This window comes from Prosopis cineraria, unplaced genomic scaffold, assembly GCF_029017545.1.
Source record: "Prosopis cineraria cultivar Desert tree isolate PC_DT_omini unplaced genomic scaffold, ASM2901754v1 PC6, whole genome shotgun sequence".
Taxonomy (NCBI): domain Eukaryota; kingdom Viridiplantae; phylum Streptophyta; class Magnoliopsida; order Fabales; family Fabaceae; genus Prosopis; species Prosopis cineraria.
Genome location: NW_026555337.1, coordinates 3,280,326 through 3,296,330, shown reverse-complemented (window position 1 = coordinate 3,296,330; position 16,005 = coordinate 3,280,326). Strand labels below are relative to the sequence as shown.

General features: G+C 33.8%; 2 protein-coding genes and 1 long non-coding RNA gene across 3 annotated transcripts; 1 reads left to right on the top strand and 2 right to left on the bottom strand.

Annotated features, from left to right (window-relative positions):
* Positions 1–834: 834 nt before the first annotated feature.
* Positions 835–1,467, bottom strand: LOC129312882 (probable histone H2B.3). Its single transcript, XM_054955662.1, has one exon. It carries the CDS (start codon positions 1,415–1,417, stop codon positions 983–985), a length of 435 nt encoding a protein of 144 aa, XP_054811637.1. The 5' UTR covers positions 1,418–1,467; the 3' UTR covers positions 835–982.
* Positions 1,468–1,774: 307 nt separating this feature from the next.
* LOC129312883 (uncharacterized) lies at positions 1,775–4,256 on the top strand. The gene is made up of 2 exons (XR_008593751.1): positions 1,775–3,132; positions 3,699–4,256. It is a non-coding gene; the product is annotated as an uncharacterized LOC129312883 (long non-coding RNA).
* A 2,520-nt stretch (positions 4,257–6,776) lies between these two features.
* LOC129313806 (zinc finger protein ZAT5) lies at positions 6,777–7,922 on the bottom strand. Its single transcript, XM_054957213.1, has one exon. The coding sequence runs from the start codon at positions 7,704–7,706 to the stop codon at positions 6,969–6,971; it is 738 nt and encodes a 245-aa protein (XP_054813188.1). The 5' UTR covers positions 7,707–7,922; the 3' UTR covers positions 6,777–6,968.
* Between the last annotated feature and the right edge of the window lie 8,083 nt (positions 7,923–16,005).

The window sequence follows — 16,005 nt, the reverse complement described above, 5'->3', positions numbered from 1 at the left end:
TGAACACTTTTATTTTCTCATTTACACTTTAGATTAAATAAAATTTTAAATAGCTTAACACTTATAGTCAATTAATACTTGACAAAGTATGTCTCTGTTTCATATTGTGGATTTTTGCTTATTTTTTAGGTTTTATGAGTAAAATTGCACCATAAAATGATATATGGATATTTTGCTTGCAATTCATTTACACGCAATGTAGCAGGTGCCAATCTTTAATGCATGTTTGGCTTATGTCACAAATATAAAATTTTTGCACTATTTTTTAGGATTCATAAATAAAATCGTAGCTAAGGATAAGGATGTGAGTAACTCTTTACATCAAAACCCTTGTGGAATTCTCTTTTCCACTTTTCCTTTTAGCTGCAGCTTCTAGAATCTCGAGTTTCCACAGGAGGGAAGCACAATTTTTTTAAGAAATTGTGGAAGAATGAAATTATTTCAGTGAACATATTTTTTGAGGTAGATTGCCTGCCTTCTACGCAAGCTCCTTCAAACGTAAATGAATCGATAACAATTTTGTTCGCTTCATCTGTTGATATTACTCAATACTCATCCCAGTTTCAGTTGGAAGAAACCACAATCAGGTGCCTTAAAAGCCAGATTCATCTGATAGGTTACCTTAGCATGTACCCAACATCCCCTTGAACGCAATTCAAGTTCAGGATTATTTATAATGATGGCTGTGTTATGTGGATCCTCAACAGAGATAAGTATTTTACCTGCTATGTCAAGTCTAACGCCAAAATCTAATCATTATTTGCTCGTTGAAATTGATCACCCGATTCCTCAAAAAAGGAAGATGACCAAGAACAAGAACAGACAATATTGAAATGAGGGAACTGACAATTTAGAGCTTCATTTGCATCACAAAGAGAAAATTACAAAGGCTAGCATGTCCCCACTTCACAAGTGTCGTGAAACATCGGATTCGCACTTCTAATACCAAAACCCTAACAAGCAAATACATAAAAAGAAAAACCTAAGAACTCGTGAACTTGGTAACAGCCTTTGTACCCTCAGAAACAGCGTGCTTTGCCAGCTCTCCTGGAAGAACCAGTCTCACTGCGGTTTGGATCTCCCTAGAGGTGATGGTCGGCTTCTTGTTGTAGCGCGCCAAACGAGAAGATTCCTGAGCTAGCTTCTCAAATATATCGTTGATGAAGCTGTTCATTATCCCCATCGCCTTGCTCGAGATTCCTATATCAGGGTGAACCTGCTTCAATACCTTGAAGATGTAGATCTTGTAAGTCTCCACGCTTTTCTTCGACTTCTTCCTTTTCTTATCAGAACCACCTTCCTTCGCTATCTTCTTCTCTGCTCTAGGCTTCTTCTCCGCAGGCGCCGGAGACTTGTCAGCGGTCTTCTTCTCCTCCGCTGGCTTCTTCTCTGCTGGCTTTTTCTCTGCCTTTGCCATTCTCAGAAAGCTGATTTTCTTTGTTTTAGACAATCAACGCGAGAAACAGAGGAGTGCGATTTGAAGAAAGGAGCAGAATTGTCATGTGAATTTATGGGAGATGGCCGAGAGAAGTGATTCGTTGAGTGGGTTGAGTTCGGATCGGTGACGTGGAGGGTTAGATTTTCGATTTTTGAAGCGGACGGCTATGATTCATTTGTCATTTTTTGCGAATCTCTTTTCCTATTTGGCGGGAAGGATTTAGGCGGGCGCCCGAATGTTTTAAAAAAGCGCAGAAGTTGAAGTCTTGGAATTTGAAGGATTTGAAATTTTATTCCAGAAAAGAGGGGGAGGTTTGGGGGGTAGTGGTAGGAAGATTCGAAACTTTAAATTTAATTTTCTTTTTACCGAGAACATTTAAAATTTAAACTACGCCAAAATAAAATGACTTCTTATATTCATGTTTTATTTATAATATGATATAATTTTTATATGTTTTATATTATACATTCCTTTTTTATATAATATCTGATATTCTATATTGCCGAATTAAATTTGAGCCTTATTATATTCAAATGAGTGATGCTCTTTCGAAGACAACTTCTAATTTTAAAGGTTGTGAATAGTTTTAAAGGCTGTGTCAGATCACAAGAAAAATAGATTAAAATTCTCAAGCAATCTAACATTTTTTTTTTTTGGTAGTATGGATTTGGGAGAACGTGAAAATAGAAGAGGAACCCATTTTTTAAGTTGTTTGGTGTGCAAGATCTCATTTTTTAGAGGAATTTAATTCCATCAAAATTTATCGTGTTGCTTGTGAGTAATTTTTTTTTATTCAATTCCATCAAGAATATAATAACCATGTTGCTTGTGAGTGATTTCTCTGCCATGACCTCGCCATTGCCGCTGCCACTGACTCTATGACTTCAAATTGTCCCCTCTCGACTCCTCAATCCTTTGTCTCCCCTCCTCAAGCCTTGGATCGTGGCCTCCCTCTTGGAGGACTTGATCCCTCAATGTCCTCAATCATCGATCCCTATCATCTCTCATTGTGTTTCTGCTTCTTGATTATCCATTGTCTCCATCTCTGTCCTCTCGAAGAGTACTTCCATAGGAACATTGTTGTCTTTGAAGAAATGGAAGCTTTTGGATTTGTTTTAATAGAGCAGCATTGACGGAAAAGGTTTTGGGTTTGACTGTGCTGTTTTGTTTTTTGTTTTTTGGTTTTTTTGTATTTTCCAACAAAGATTGTCTTTTTTGGGCAAAATGCATGTGCCCGCTCATAAAGCTTGCCTCTTTTTGATAGTGTCTATTTTTTTTTTTTTTTAGTTATCATTGGTGGTTGATATTTGCACAAAAATGGTGGCTTTTGGTTCTTCCCGGGATTGCTAGTGTCTTTATGGTGGCCGATTGTTGGTTCTATGGTGGCAAATGGATGTTTTTTATGGTCAAAGTTGTTTTTTGTTGTGGGTATAGTTTTTATGATTAGGTTATACTGATAATTTCACATTATAAATAAATATTTTAATTAAAATTTATATTACACTTTTATAGACATACCAAATAAATTTTTGAAGCCACTTCTATTTTAACTTTCACTTTCGTCATAAACTCTTTTGTGCTACCACATGAGATATGAAATAAACTTTTTATAATGTCCTTCTTTGCAGGAATAGGTGTATGATAGAAATATTGTCTTTGCTGGAATAATAAACAACAAAGAGTTTAAAGTAGAGGTTAATCTTTCATCTCCCCATCTCAACAGTATCATTAAAAATATGAATAGGTCATATTTGATGTAGACAATTTGAGCAATTAGAATGATGCTATTACTCATAGAAGTCTTATCCATGATAAGTGAGACAAGTGAATTAAAAGGTTTGATAAATATAATACTTTTCATTATAGTATTGATATTAAGTTTCTACATACTTTTAAGATTCTAACCTTTTACTAAAATGGCATATTTGTTAATGTTTTTTCAAATTCAATAGAAACACTCAACTTCATTAGTAAAGAAAACTTTAAGCCCCGCCCTCTTTTTGACACTATGAAAAGAAACAAGGAGCTCATCGTGAAAGATTACATCGTGATCTTTGATTACGGTTTCATAGAGACTGAAATATGTATTGATTGGCTTGTTCATTGGGTGTAACAAATAATTTCAATGGTAAAATCATAAATGACACATCATTTAGGTGTAGAGATATCCTATCAAAAGATTTGATTTATTTTTTGTATCTTTCTCCCAATTTACCCATGCCTCTTTTTTTTTTTTTTTAACGAAGCAATTAATGTGCAGGAGATCGTGCACAATCCCTGACTCCGATTATCCATTCACACATCCGAAGATGAGACTGCAGAAAAAATTTACCTGTGTATGCAAATGCAAGGCTACGCGTGGGTGCTTTACCTGTCTCGTGTCACTGTGTTCATGTTTCTTTAGGCTGCTTACCAGACCCAGGCCCCATTTATTCCAAACTTTGCCAAGAAGTTAATTACGCAATATGGTGACTATTTCAAAAAGAAGAAAAAGATCATTAGTTAGGAGGTAAGTGCTGGACTCACGAGCCGTAATGTATTTTAATACAACATTTTAGCAGCACGAGGATCTCACAGCACCTCAACTCTCACAATCGCTCATTTTCTAACTTGGAGCAAAGCTTATAAATATATACTCCCTCCGGTCCTATTTATAAGTCATTTCTACCAACCTCATCAATACCAATACAATAAAAGTACAAGGAATAAAAGTAAGTAAAATTCCAAACATGCCCCTATATAACAAATCTAAAAAGTAATGTCCTATTACTTTTTCTCTCTCATGAAGGGTAATTTTGGAAATACCTCTCAAATATTACCTAAAAAGACGCACCGTGACTTATAAATGGAACCAAATACACCTTCTAAAATTGGACTTATAAATGGGACCGGAGGGAGTATCATTTATTTAGAGACCGTTGTTGTTGCTGGCCCCCCCCCCCCAAAAAAAAAGAGGTTCAAAATACAGATAATGAATTTTGCTGCCCAGTATCGAACTGGGGACTTCAGATATTGTGTTCACGGACTTTTTGGCCGTGGCAACTTGGCGCAAACCCTCTCTCTAGTCTTGGACACAATGCAAAGCGAAATTTTTGAAACCCCCCCCCAAAAAAAAAAACATTTTCTGAGGACTTTCTCGTTAAATCTTTTTTTTTAATTTGGTAACGTAGATATGGATTATCATGTTTAACAGGATAAACTAGAGTGCAAAATGGGGATTGAATTATCTAGCACAGGATTGTGTAAAAATTTAATTGTTTGAACAAATTCAATTCGGTTCAATTCATAAAAAAAATTAGTCTAAAGAACTCAAGAGATCAAAAAGATTAAGACTAAACATTTAGACCATTTGGCTTGGCCCAATTCTATTAAATAATTTTAATATAATTTAAATATATTTAAATAGTTTGAAGTGTGAATGCAATATCTCTTTTATCCACATTTTATCCTTATATTTAATATAATTTTAATTTAATTTATTGTTAAATTATTGTTGTGATGTATATTAGACATTTTTATGGAGTTTGTTACATGTTGTTGTTGATGTTGTTGAAATTATGAAGTTAAATCATTTGAATTGTAATTAAAAATATTTTTTCTACTATTGTTAGAGATTGTTATGAATTTTTTATGAGTATAAGTATTTTTATTATTTTAATTGAATTTATCAAAATAAAATGAATGGTTAACTCTCATATAGGGAAAAAAACAGTTAAGTGAAAACTGAATTATTGGGACCATTTTTTTAATCATATAAATCAAGTATGATTCTGTTAATCTTTATAGCTAGATTAAATTGAATTATGAGTTGTCTTATTTAATTTTTTTTTTTTAAAGAGATTAGATCTTGAATTTAATCAAAATTCAATCGCGCCCGATCTTTTGTACAAGTCCAATCTAGCCCACTCTTGTAACGTGGTGAAATATCCGCATTAGTGTTAGGAAGGGATCTATCGTGCCTGTTAAGAAATCGAGGAAGCCGAACACGTGCGAAACAGATTTTTGGCCGGCCTAATTGGAGCGGAAGAAAGGACAAAAGAGAACCACTGCTTGTTAAGTTGTTATAATAGAAAGGAAAGGAAGGCCAGAGGAAGAATGAAGTGGACCCCGTAAATTGCGTCTTGTTTTTGTCCGGTGCCGCAACAGGCCAAATTAGCCCAACCAAACACCGGCGAATCGGTCGAAGCAAGCGAACGAGAAAATCAAAGGTGCTGTATCTCTTATGTAGAAAAGGCGGCCTATGCCGACTCGTGACTGGGCTTACCAAATACGACAATGGGCCCACTACGAAACCAACTCATCCATCGCCACTTGTCTTGCCCTTCCCCCCTTCACCATAACTCCATTGTTGTTTCGTCCATCGTGTTTAGCAGCAGTAGCTCTCAAGCTTGTTCATTAATTACATCAACCACCTCTTGCTCCACGCTACACACACTTGACAGCCGTGCAGTCTGGAAAGCACGTCACAGCCTCTTTACCATGACTCGGTCTCCCTCTTTTTGGGTAAGGTTGGGTTTGAGGATTGTTGGAATTAGAATAGGGATGAGGAGTAAAGGGAGAGGTCACTCTAGAAGAAGGGAAGCTCTCCAAAAGTACATGCGTGGTAGTGTGTGTGTGTGTGTGTGTTGTTCCTCTTGCAATCCTGCACCTCACGCAATGCCTATGTGTCCACATGCTTCGCTTGCCGCACCCACTCTCCACAACGTGCACTTAACTCCCTTTTAGCCTTTTTTATTCTACGCCATCCTCACTCTCACTCTCACTCTCACTCCCACTCCTCCTTCACAATTATGCCCCCGCTCACTCCGTTTAATCCCATCTCACTTCTCCTTGTCCTCTTTCTATTATCCACTCCGGAGGAGAGAACATGTCAGCAATAAATAACCAACCACAGAATTTGGAGTTGGCGGGGGTTCTGGCATTTATGGATTCAGTTTTCTTGTGTTTTATCCTCTCTTTGTCATTAAATGAAACACAGTGCGTGGGCGACAAAGACTGAGAGCGAGAGAAATAGAACTCTTAGCATTATTATACACACACACACACACACACATATCAAATAAAATGACGAGCACCCAAAGGGAACCTAATCCACCACTTTTGGTTGTCCTTGTGGCTGTCCACGCGCCATAGCCTGAATATGCCGTGCCATATCCCCCTCTATTTTTTAAATACACTCACACACAATTTCTCTCTTTCTCCTCAAAAAATGTTTACCAGTGGAGAGTATCGTAACTTTTTGAGGACATCGTAAAAAAGAAAAGGACCCTTGTCACTCCCTTTTCGTGAATCAAAGGCAACCCAACAACACCACTAGCCATCTAACTCACTCAAAGTATTCCGGCTCCGACAACAAACTATGTTATCTATTCATTATAAACTGAATGAATCGTCCAAAGAATACATAATTGTCGATGCTAATTAATAATTCTGAATTAAAAACAAACGCTCTATTTCATATAATTCACATTGATCGTTCACCTCCACACCTCTCACCCCCAACCCGGGTGAAAAGAAAAAAAGCTAATATTCAATAATGGCAGTCCACCAAAGCCGAAGCAGACAGCACCAGAGACTTCTGCGCCGCCGTGAACTGGAACTTGGAATCCCGGAGATCGTCCTCCGGCGCTGGCAAATTAAGATCCAATTCCAGAACATTCCTTTGCTTCAATCCCGCGGCTGCGGTGTTGGCCGGTGCTCTGTGCCTCCTCATGTGGCCACCCAATGCTTGTCCGGACGTAAACTCCGACCCACATATCGAACACTCGTGAATCTTGGCCTTGTTGGTCGCTAGTTGAAGAGAAACCTGAGAGCTCCCTTTGAATTGATCTTCCCCTCCTTCTTCAAACTCAAAACCTGCAACTTGTGCGGCGGGTGCTTGTGGGGGCTCAACCTTAGGCTTCTTGTGGCTTGCCCTGTGTCCGCCCAGGGCTTGAAAGGAAGGGAAGGATTTGTTACAAGTTCTGCACTCGTAAACATAGAAGCCGCTGATATTCTTGGTGGTGGGAGGCTGCTTGTGAGGAGCATCCCCGCTCTGAGCCAAGAGAATCAAGCAATTAGCCATGTCTTCTTCTTCTTCTTCTTCTGTGGCGTCCAGAGTGGCGGAGGCGGAGGAATTGAAGGACAGGTTATCATCGGCGGAAGCAGAGGAGGAGGTGGAGTGAGTGACGCTGGCGGAGAAGGGCCTGTGGCGTTTCGTGCGTTTGCCCTTGGCGACGTTAATAGAGGTGGTCGACCCCACAAGCTGGTCTGTGCCATCCACGTCCATTTCTGGGGCCAAAAGAGGAAAAGAATGGAAGAAGAGAACTTTGAGAAATAGAGGACACCAGAAGAGGATGGTTTAAGGAGAGAGTGAGGGTTCACATATGTGTGTGTTGCGTGGTGTATGTATAAAATATATATATATATATAGAGAGAGAGAGAGAGATACGTGGAAGTGAGTGAAATGGGAGTAAGAATGGGTTAATGGGTTTGTTATTTGTCGTGTGTCTGTGAGAGAGAGAGAGAGAGAGAGTCCGTAGTCCATAGGAAAGGAGGCGTCTTCAGTTTATAAACAAACAGCTACTAACTCTGAAACAGCCTGCCACCCCAAATCTCCCTTGCGCTTCCAAACTTGTATGTATGTCACCATGTCTTACTAACGGAATTAAAAAAAAAAGAAAAGAATATCGAGCCTACCCTCCATTTCTCACGCGCTTTCACTCCACGCTTCATTTCTCGCCACACCTTTTTTCCCCTTCATGTTTTTCAACGGAGGTAGTGTCTTTGTTCACTCGATATGTTTAACTCAATAAATTAACGTGACTTTCCACCCACATAGTAGGCTATCTCATTTAAACACCAGATCTCAGAATTTAAGATTGTGTGAATATAAAATATATTTTTAGAAAAGTTATCTTTGATTGCACTGACAATACTTGAATTTAATCTAATCAAATAATCATATAAAAATATAATGTTATGTTGATATTTATAACATTGTCATCTATCTTTTTCGTTTTTTTGGGCCAACAAAACATTTTTATCTACCAATCAATGGAAACATTTGGCGCATCTTCTTACCAGTCTGTATTTAATATTCTCATGATTTTCAATTAGTTAGGAAAAACTAGACACTTATTTTGGATGGAATGGGCATGGAAGACTTTTTATTCTTTTTTTTTTTTAGAGAAGGGTGCGTGATACACATTTTCAACTCAATTAAATTTAAGGCGATCGATTATGACACGATGAGATCTATATTAAAATAAAACTAATAAAACTAGGACTACTCGGTTGAAAAAGGATTAAGGGGAAAAAGTTGCAATTAGAGGCAATAATAGTAAGGTGGGCAGGCATAAAATATTATCGATTGATTGATTTGTTGCATCTGAAAAATGTTATTGCTTGAACTGGATCAACTATTAGCTATTAATTGTAGCGTTTGTGAAGGGATTCATAATTTATTATTTTCCGTGTGTCAAGTAAATGCCAAGCACGACAAAGGACTCGAGTGTGTAAGATGCAACAAGATGAGACAAGCTAATTAGATGAGTTAAGCATGAAAATTAGAAAAATTATATTAGAATTAAGAAGATGAGGAAGATGATTAATCCTATAAGTCGAATAATAGAAGCATACATAGAAGAGAACGAAGAAGTGATAACTAAAGTGGTGAAAAAAAGTAGAAGTTAAAGAAAAGGGGTTGGTGTTAACGTTATGAGTCGGCTTCACAGACTCTTTCTTGGTTGGTTGATGGGGCATTAGGTCATTGAACCACATTAAAGTGCACAATTTGCACATCCCATTATAAAGCATAGTGGGGCTGCACGTTAAAAGCATGTTCCTCCTTTCTCACCAATCACACTGTTCCTCCAGTTCATTCTCACTCACCAAAATTTCATCCAATCCTGTTCCTTGTTGAGATAATCTTGTTCCTCTCGGTTAATTAGATAATTTCTTCTTCGTTTTCCAGAGTACAACAGGTTGAGGAATGAGGAGGTTGCAGATCATCTTTCACAAATATTTTTTTGATACCCTCTGAATGTGAATGGGGAGAATTAATGAATTAATGTGCTGCGTATAATTAATTATGTTATTATTCACACAATATCCATAGACATCACGCTCATCTTTGGAGCATACAATGTTTCTAAAACTCACCCAACTAATACTATCCTCGGAATAAAACTAGTATTCAACGGAAGGGAACAAACCACATGATGGCAGTGTTAATAATGTACGTAGATCTAATTCCAACTCGATGAGAACCAAACAGGAAGACCGATGGTGGTTAAGATAAGATGGCTTGTATTGTTGTGATATTACGGGTAAGGATTAGACTTTTAGGAGAGTGGGATACATGGAATAGAAGTACTCTTTTTTCCCCCCTGACACTATTAATTATTAAAATGTTAGTTACTCGAAGTGTATCGAAAATCATTGACTTAAAGGATCGTGTCCATTAAGACATGGTCCACCAGTAGGTGAGCCACTGAGTTACCCCTTAATCTGTATTATACCCTTGGGAACTCGGAAAGATCTATACCTACCTGAAAGAAAATTTCGCACCCATTGGTAGATCCACCTACAACTCTACTTCTTTAACGTCGGATCTCCGCAATTATAAGTGAATGCCTAATTCTTAATCATTTTCATATTTCAATTTCTTAATCTAATTACTTGACAACAGTCTGTGCGGGTGTGTTGCTGATACCAAGTGTTCTAGACTGCAACAGTAACTAAAGACCCAGTCTTTACGCGATATCTTTCATTGGTGAGGGTATCTTTTTAAAAAAAAAAAAAGAAAAGGACAAGAAGGAGGAGGAGGAGAAAAGAACGCTTGCATCCAAAGTATTGCATCATGTTTTGTCCAAACAAAAAAAAAAGAAAGTATTGCATTATGTTATGTGGTTCATGTACCACGCGTTGACCCAATTTTTGTGATATATGAACCATAGGTCATTCGGTGTGACTAGTCATTAATTAATATACTTTTGGCAATAAAACACAGGATATCGATCCGGATTACTTGATTACTCTAATTAATTCATTGAATTTGCTTTACTGAAAAATCATTGAATTGAATTTTAAAACACTTTCGTCAGTATTTAATTTACAACGACTAATTAAGCTGATATATATTGATCTCATCGGAGTGCATTTGATTAATTATTCTGCAGGTTGTACGCGCGATCAGATTTGATAGGAAATGATGAATACTCGTGGAAGATCCGGGGAAAAAAAACATTGACGTTTTAATTTAATTAGGCAAATTGATAAGGATATCCAGAACTTAAAATTCCTGCAACGCCTAATTACTTACTCTTTGTCACGTTTTTGTTTCAGTGTCTATAAGTAGACGGGCCAATCGGCACTCCACCTTCATATTCTTTCCCCTAACCATGCAGAACATAGTAATTTCGCCAAAACAGGAAAATTTATGTGTAACTCATCGATTTGGTAAATTAGGCCATCGTCAAGTACTGTGTAGGCACCTAAAAGAAGCCATTTTTGGCGTTCACTGGGAACAAGCTTTCGAAGGCCGTGTATGTAACTGAAAAAATTACTGCACGTGCATTGATGTTGATAACATATATGGACTTATATTGTGGTGGTCATGGTTGCACATTACCAATATATATATATATATAATGCTCCTTGTATAACAGTTATTTGAAAAATTGTTAACTATTGTATAGATGAGACAAGAGCATAACTGTTATTTTCAATAACTATTATATAATCTCTGAATTTATATAGTGGTTAATATGAATTACCGTCATGCAATCTTATTGTTTTTGTTTTGTTTTTTTACGAATTATATAGCGATTGCTTTAAATAACTATTATATAGTTTTTTTAAAAAAATTAATCTCATAGACTATATAATAGTTATTTATAAATAACTGCTATATATTTTTAAAATTTTATAGCAGTTATTTGAAATAACTCCTATATAATTCATTTTAAAAAAAATTTACCTCTCTCTATTTTTATGAATTTTACATCTTAGAACTTCTAAAACTCTATTTTCCTCCCACAAAACCTCTCTTATTCACCAAAAAGATGCTCCCCTTTACCAAGAATCTTTGTTTATGACCAACCCCTGTTAACCGTCGAAGGTACACCATGGATTATTGTCGTTGTCTCCATTGTCATCCTTAAGCATGGGTTTCATATGCCATGGGTTGTTGACGTCTACTAATCTCTTCCATTATTGCTCCTTAAGCTTTCTCTTCTATTGCTTCTCATGTTGGTATTTCCCTTTCTCCATGGTTGCAATCTTTTTGTGTCCTTCAATTTAGTCAACATACAACTAAAAAAAAAATGGATTTCTACTCTTAGAAAAAAGTTAGTCATTAGCTGAAGGTTTCGAAGTCATCTAGATCCGAAAGTCCATGCATCCCTTTCCATTGAAGTTGCCAATGCCTATTGGATCTGAAGTGGCCGTCATGATCTGGTCTTGCTCTTGCTCATTTGCCGAAGCTCATCCACATGCTTCGAGCCCCAATCCCGTGATCGTTTGATTTCAACCTCTATCCACACTCGCGTTTCTACCTTTAGTTATAGCTTCCATCATTTTCTCAAGAAATTTGTTTCTAGCCTCTGTCCATGCTTCTCCAGGTCATAAACAAAGTTGTTGAAACTTGGAGGGATATATAACTGCAAATGCCTATAAGTTATTTGACGAAATTTTCATGTCTTTCAACAGACTTAATAGTCTTGGTTTGCTGGATTAGACATTTCATAAATCCAAGTTTAGAAAAACTACATGTTTTTTAGAATTTTTAATGCTTCTAGAATTTTATTGTTAGATTTGTTGCTAGAATTTGTTTCTATATTGTATTAGTCTTCAAACAGTCTAACAGTTATTTTAAAATAATTACTATATACACCTCCAAAAATCGCTATATATTTGCTTAGAGAATAGAGAATATATAGTGCCATAATATATATAATGATTAGAAATTGTTATATATAGACAAAAATAATTGTTATAGACATTTTTTTAAAGTAGTGCCATAATATAATATGGACTAATAATATTTGAATAAGGTGCTACTCCCTCTGTCATATTTAAGGGAGAGAATAATTTTTTTTATCTTATTTATAAGGTATGTCATTAAATTTTTATCATAAATTTTTCTTTTCACTCTTTATTAAATATTGATGAAAGAAAATAAATTATTAATTAAAATATGTAAATTTCACAGGGATAAAGATAAAAAGCTTATTAAACTTTAAAATTTTTATTGATTTTAGTGAATATATTGAAAGTGAGTAATAAATATTATTGGAAGGGATTTTTTAAGAAAGAAGGAGGAGGGGCACATTGGAATAATATATAGTGAGGTGTGGTCGGGGGAGTCATTTGGGGTTAAGTCGGGAAGGGACATGGCCATGATAAGGAGTCGATGATCTAAAACCTAAATCGTAGTGAACTGACTTGATTGGTGGCGAGCAGCCATAAGCTTGTGGTACATGCTACCTAAGATCCATTCATCTGTCATCAGTTGGAGAACCAGAAAGTTAAAACCCCATTTTATTATAATTCCCAATTATTAGTTCCAGCCCAGCACACTTACCAATCCGGATTATTAGAAGAAAACTATTATCATGGGTAAGTGGTTCTTAGTTGGCATCGAGAAGGAAGGAAACAATTAAATCACCCTTCTGCACCTGGCGGTAGCAAACTTTAAGGTTATTAAAGGTCGACATTGCAGTTTTTCAAATGATTAGTAGAATAGGGACGAGACTGCTGCTTAATTTGATGTATAGTAAAATGAACACGTACATGTATACGCCAATTAATTAATCCATCCAAACCCGACGAACAAACAGATCTAGAGGAGTTTCAATGCACGGTGGGGGAGTAAGAAGGATAAAGAGAGGGACAATGGGGAGATTGTTGGCGTGGCAATTATGTGTGTGTTTATGTATGTGTCACGTAAATGTAGTGCACATCCTCCCATTTTTGTTATCACTCTATTAAAATCCCACCAAAATGGTCCATGACTCCATTCTACCCTTCCCCATTTCCCTTTCCAATTTCAAGGGTAGATATATATTAGTCATTCACACACACAAATGAATGATTATATAGCAAGTGTGTTCAAAATCAATACAAATTGATCATACCAAACTAAATCAAATTGTCATCAACCTGTCAAAATCAATTATAAATAAGGTTTGATTTAGTTTTTTTTTTTAGCAAAACCCATTAGATTTGTTCAGTTCAGAGCTTTTAAAAACTTAAATCAAAACAAACCAAGTCTTATTATATTTGTTATATATATTTTTATAAATTTACAAGAGTTTTATTTTCTCTTTTTCAAGTTTATTTATTTATTTGTAAATCATCAGTAAAAATAAGTCACAATTAACTGAATGTTATTTATAATTGTTTAAGATAATTTTTCAATTGTATAATCAAGTGTTTTAAAAATAATATATTTATTTTTAATAGTTAAATATGCTAATTAATTGTTAAAAGAATATTCCTTTGTGCTCAATAGATTTTTTATTGTGAATAATAATTAATAGTTAAAAATTATTAGTGACCATGAATATATATTGATAACTATAAAAAATATTTATTAAAAAATTAAATTTAATCCAAATCTAAATCAAATTGAATTAAATCGCTCGAAAAACCTAACCAAATCAATCAGAGGAACAAAATCAAATAGGTTATAGACTACAATGAATCAATTGGTTTGGTCATCGCGTTGCTCCTCCTCCGCATTAACAAACTAATATCTTTATATATGTTTCATTTATTTATTCATTCCCTTATGCCATCTTTTTGTGGCAATTAAGTACTTCTTCGATCTTTTTTATAATTTATTTTTATCAACCTCATTAATATAAATGTAAAAAAATATAAAGAATAAAAGTACATAAAATTCTAAATATGTTCCTATATAATAAATCTAAAAAATAATATTATATTGCCTTTTTTTCTTGTAAAAAGTAATTCTAAAAATATTTTTAAATATTATTTAAAAAATTATACTGTAACTTATAAATTAAATTAAATTAACTTTTTAAAATATCACTTATAAATAAGACAGGAGAAATATACTTAATTACAATAGGTGAGACTAAAGTACGCTTCAGCTAGCTACCAGAAAGAAAATAATAACTATGAAAGTAAATGGTTAGCTTTGATCATATTTATGTGATGGTATTTTATCCATCTTCTTACTCAACGACAAAATACTATGACCACTCTTTCATTTTGTTAAAATTACAAAAAAAAAATCTCTATTTTCAAAATCCATATTTTAGCTCAATCTTTAACACCATTAAAATATTCTGTTAAAAATTTTAAAATTATTAATATCTAGTTATCTTTTCTCTTTCTTAAAATTTTTAAAAAACTTTAAATAATTAAGCATGTCAGTATTTAAATAAATAATTTAAAATTTTTTCTTAAAATTAATGCAATTTAAAGAAAAATAAACATAAATTATATTGAGTAACTTATTAATTAGATTAAATTCTTATCCCATAAATTTTTTAATCGCATGCTTGAATATTATTGTAGCTAGTTTATATATTTATTTTTTAAAAAAATTAAAAAATAAATACATTTTCATAATTAAAAATTTTAAGATATAGATAAAAAATAAAAAATATATAAGCATTAATTTTTTTTTTGAGTAATTGGAATGATTTTTAGACAATACATATAAATAAGGTTTTTTTGTTCTAACATATGTAATTTAACGGTAAACTAATGATTAGGCAGATGGAAATAAAATCTTAAAAATAAAGAGAATATATATTTTTGTAACTGTTCATGATAAAAAAAGGTTAATATAAGTTTTAAAAATAGAAGGAAAATATTTATAATTAAAAAGAAATAAAAAAAGGATGTCAGAATATTTTATTCTATATTCTACAGACACATAAATATATATATATATATATATATGAAATATTGTTTTTGGGGCCAAGATACATAGATTTGTGCATATAAAGAATAGAACCGGTAATAAAAACATTCAAGTAGTGGACTCTAAGAGTATTCAAAATTAATATAAATCAATCATACAAAATCAAACAAACATAAATCAATCAATTTATAAATAAGGCTTGATTTGTTTTTTCTTTTAATAAAATTGATTAATTCAGTTTGATTTAAGTTTTTACGTCACAAAACTTGGACCAAACCAAACTAAGTTTTATTATATTTATTATATATATATATATATATATATTTTATAAATTTGCTAAAGTTTTTCCCTTTTTCAAATTTAATTATTTGCAAAGCATTAGTAAAAATAAGTTATAATTAACTAAATATTATTTATAATTGTTTAATTTTTTTCAATTTTATAATCAAGCATTTTAAAAATAATACATTAATTTTTAATAGTTAAATGTGCTAATTAATTGTTAAAATATTTTTTTTGTGTTCAAGAGATTTTTTCATTGCAGATAATCTTAATAGTTAAAAAATATTAGTGGACATGAATATATATTAATAATTAAAAAAATATTTTATTAAAAAAGTTTATACTTGATCTAAACAGCTCAAAAATTTAATTAAATCGGTTAGAGAAAAAAAAATTGAATAAG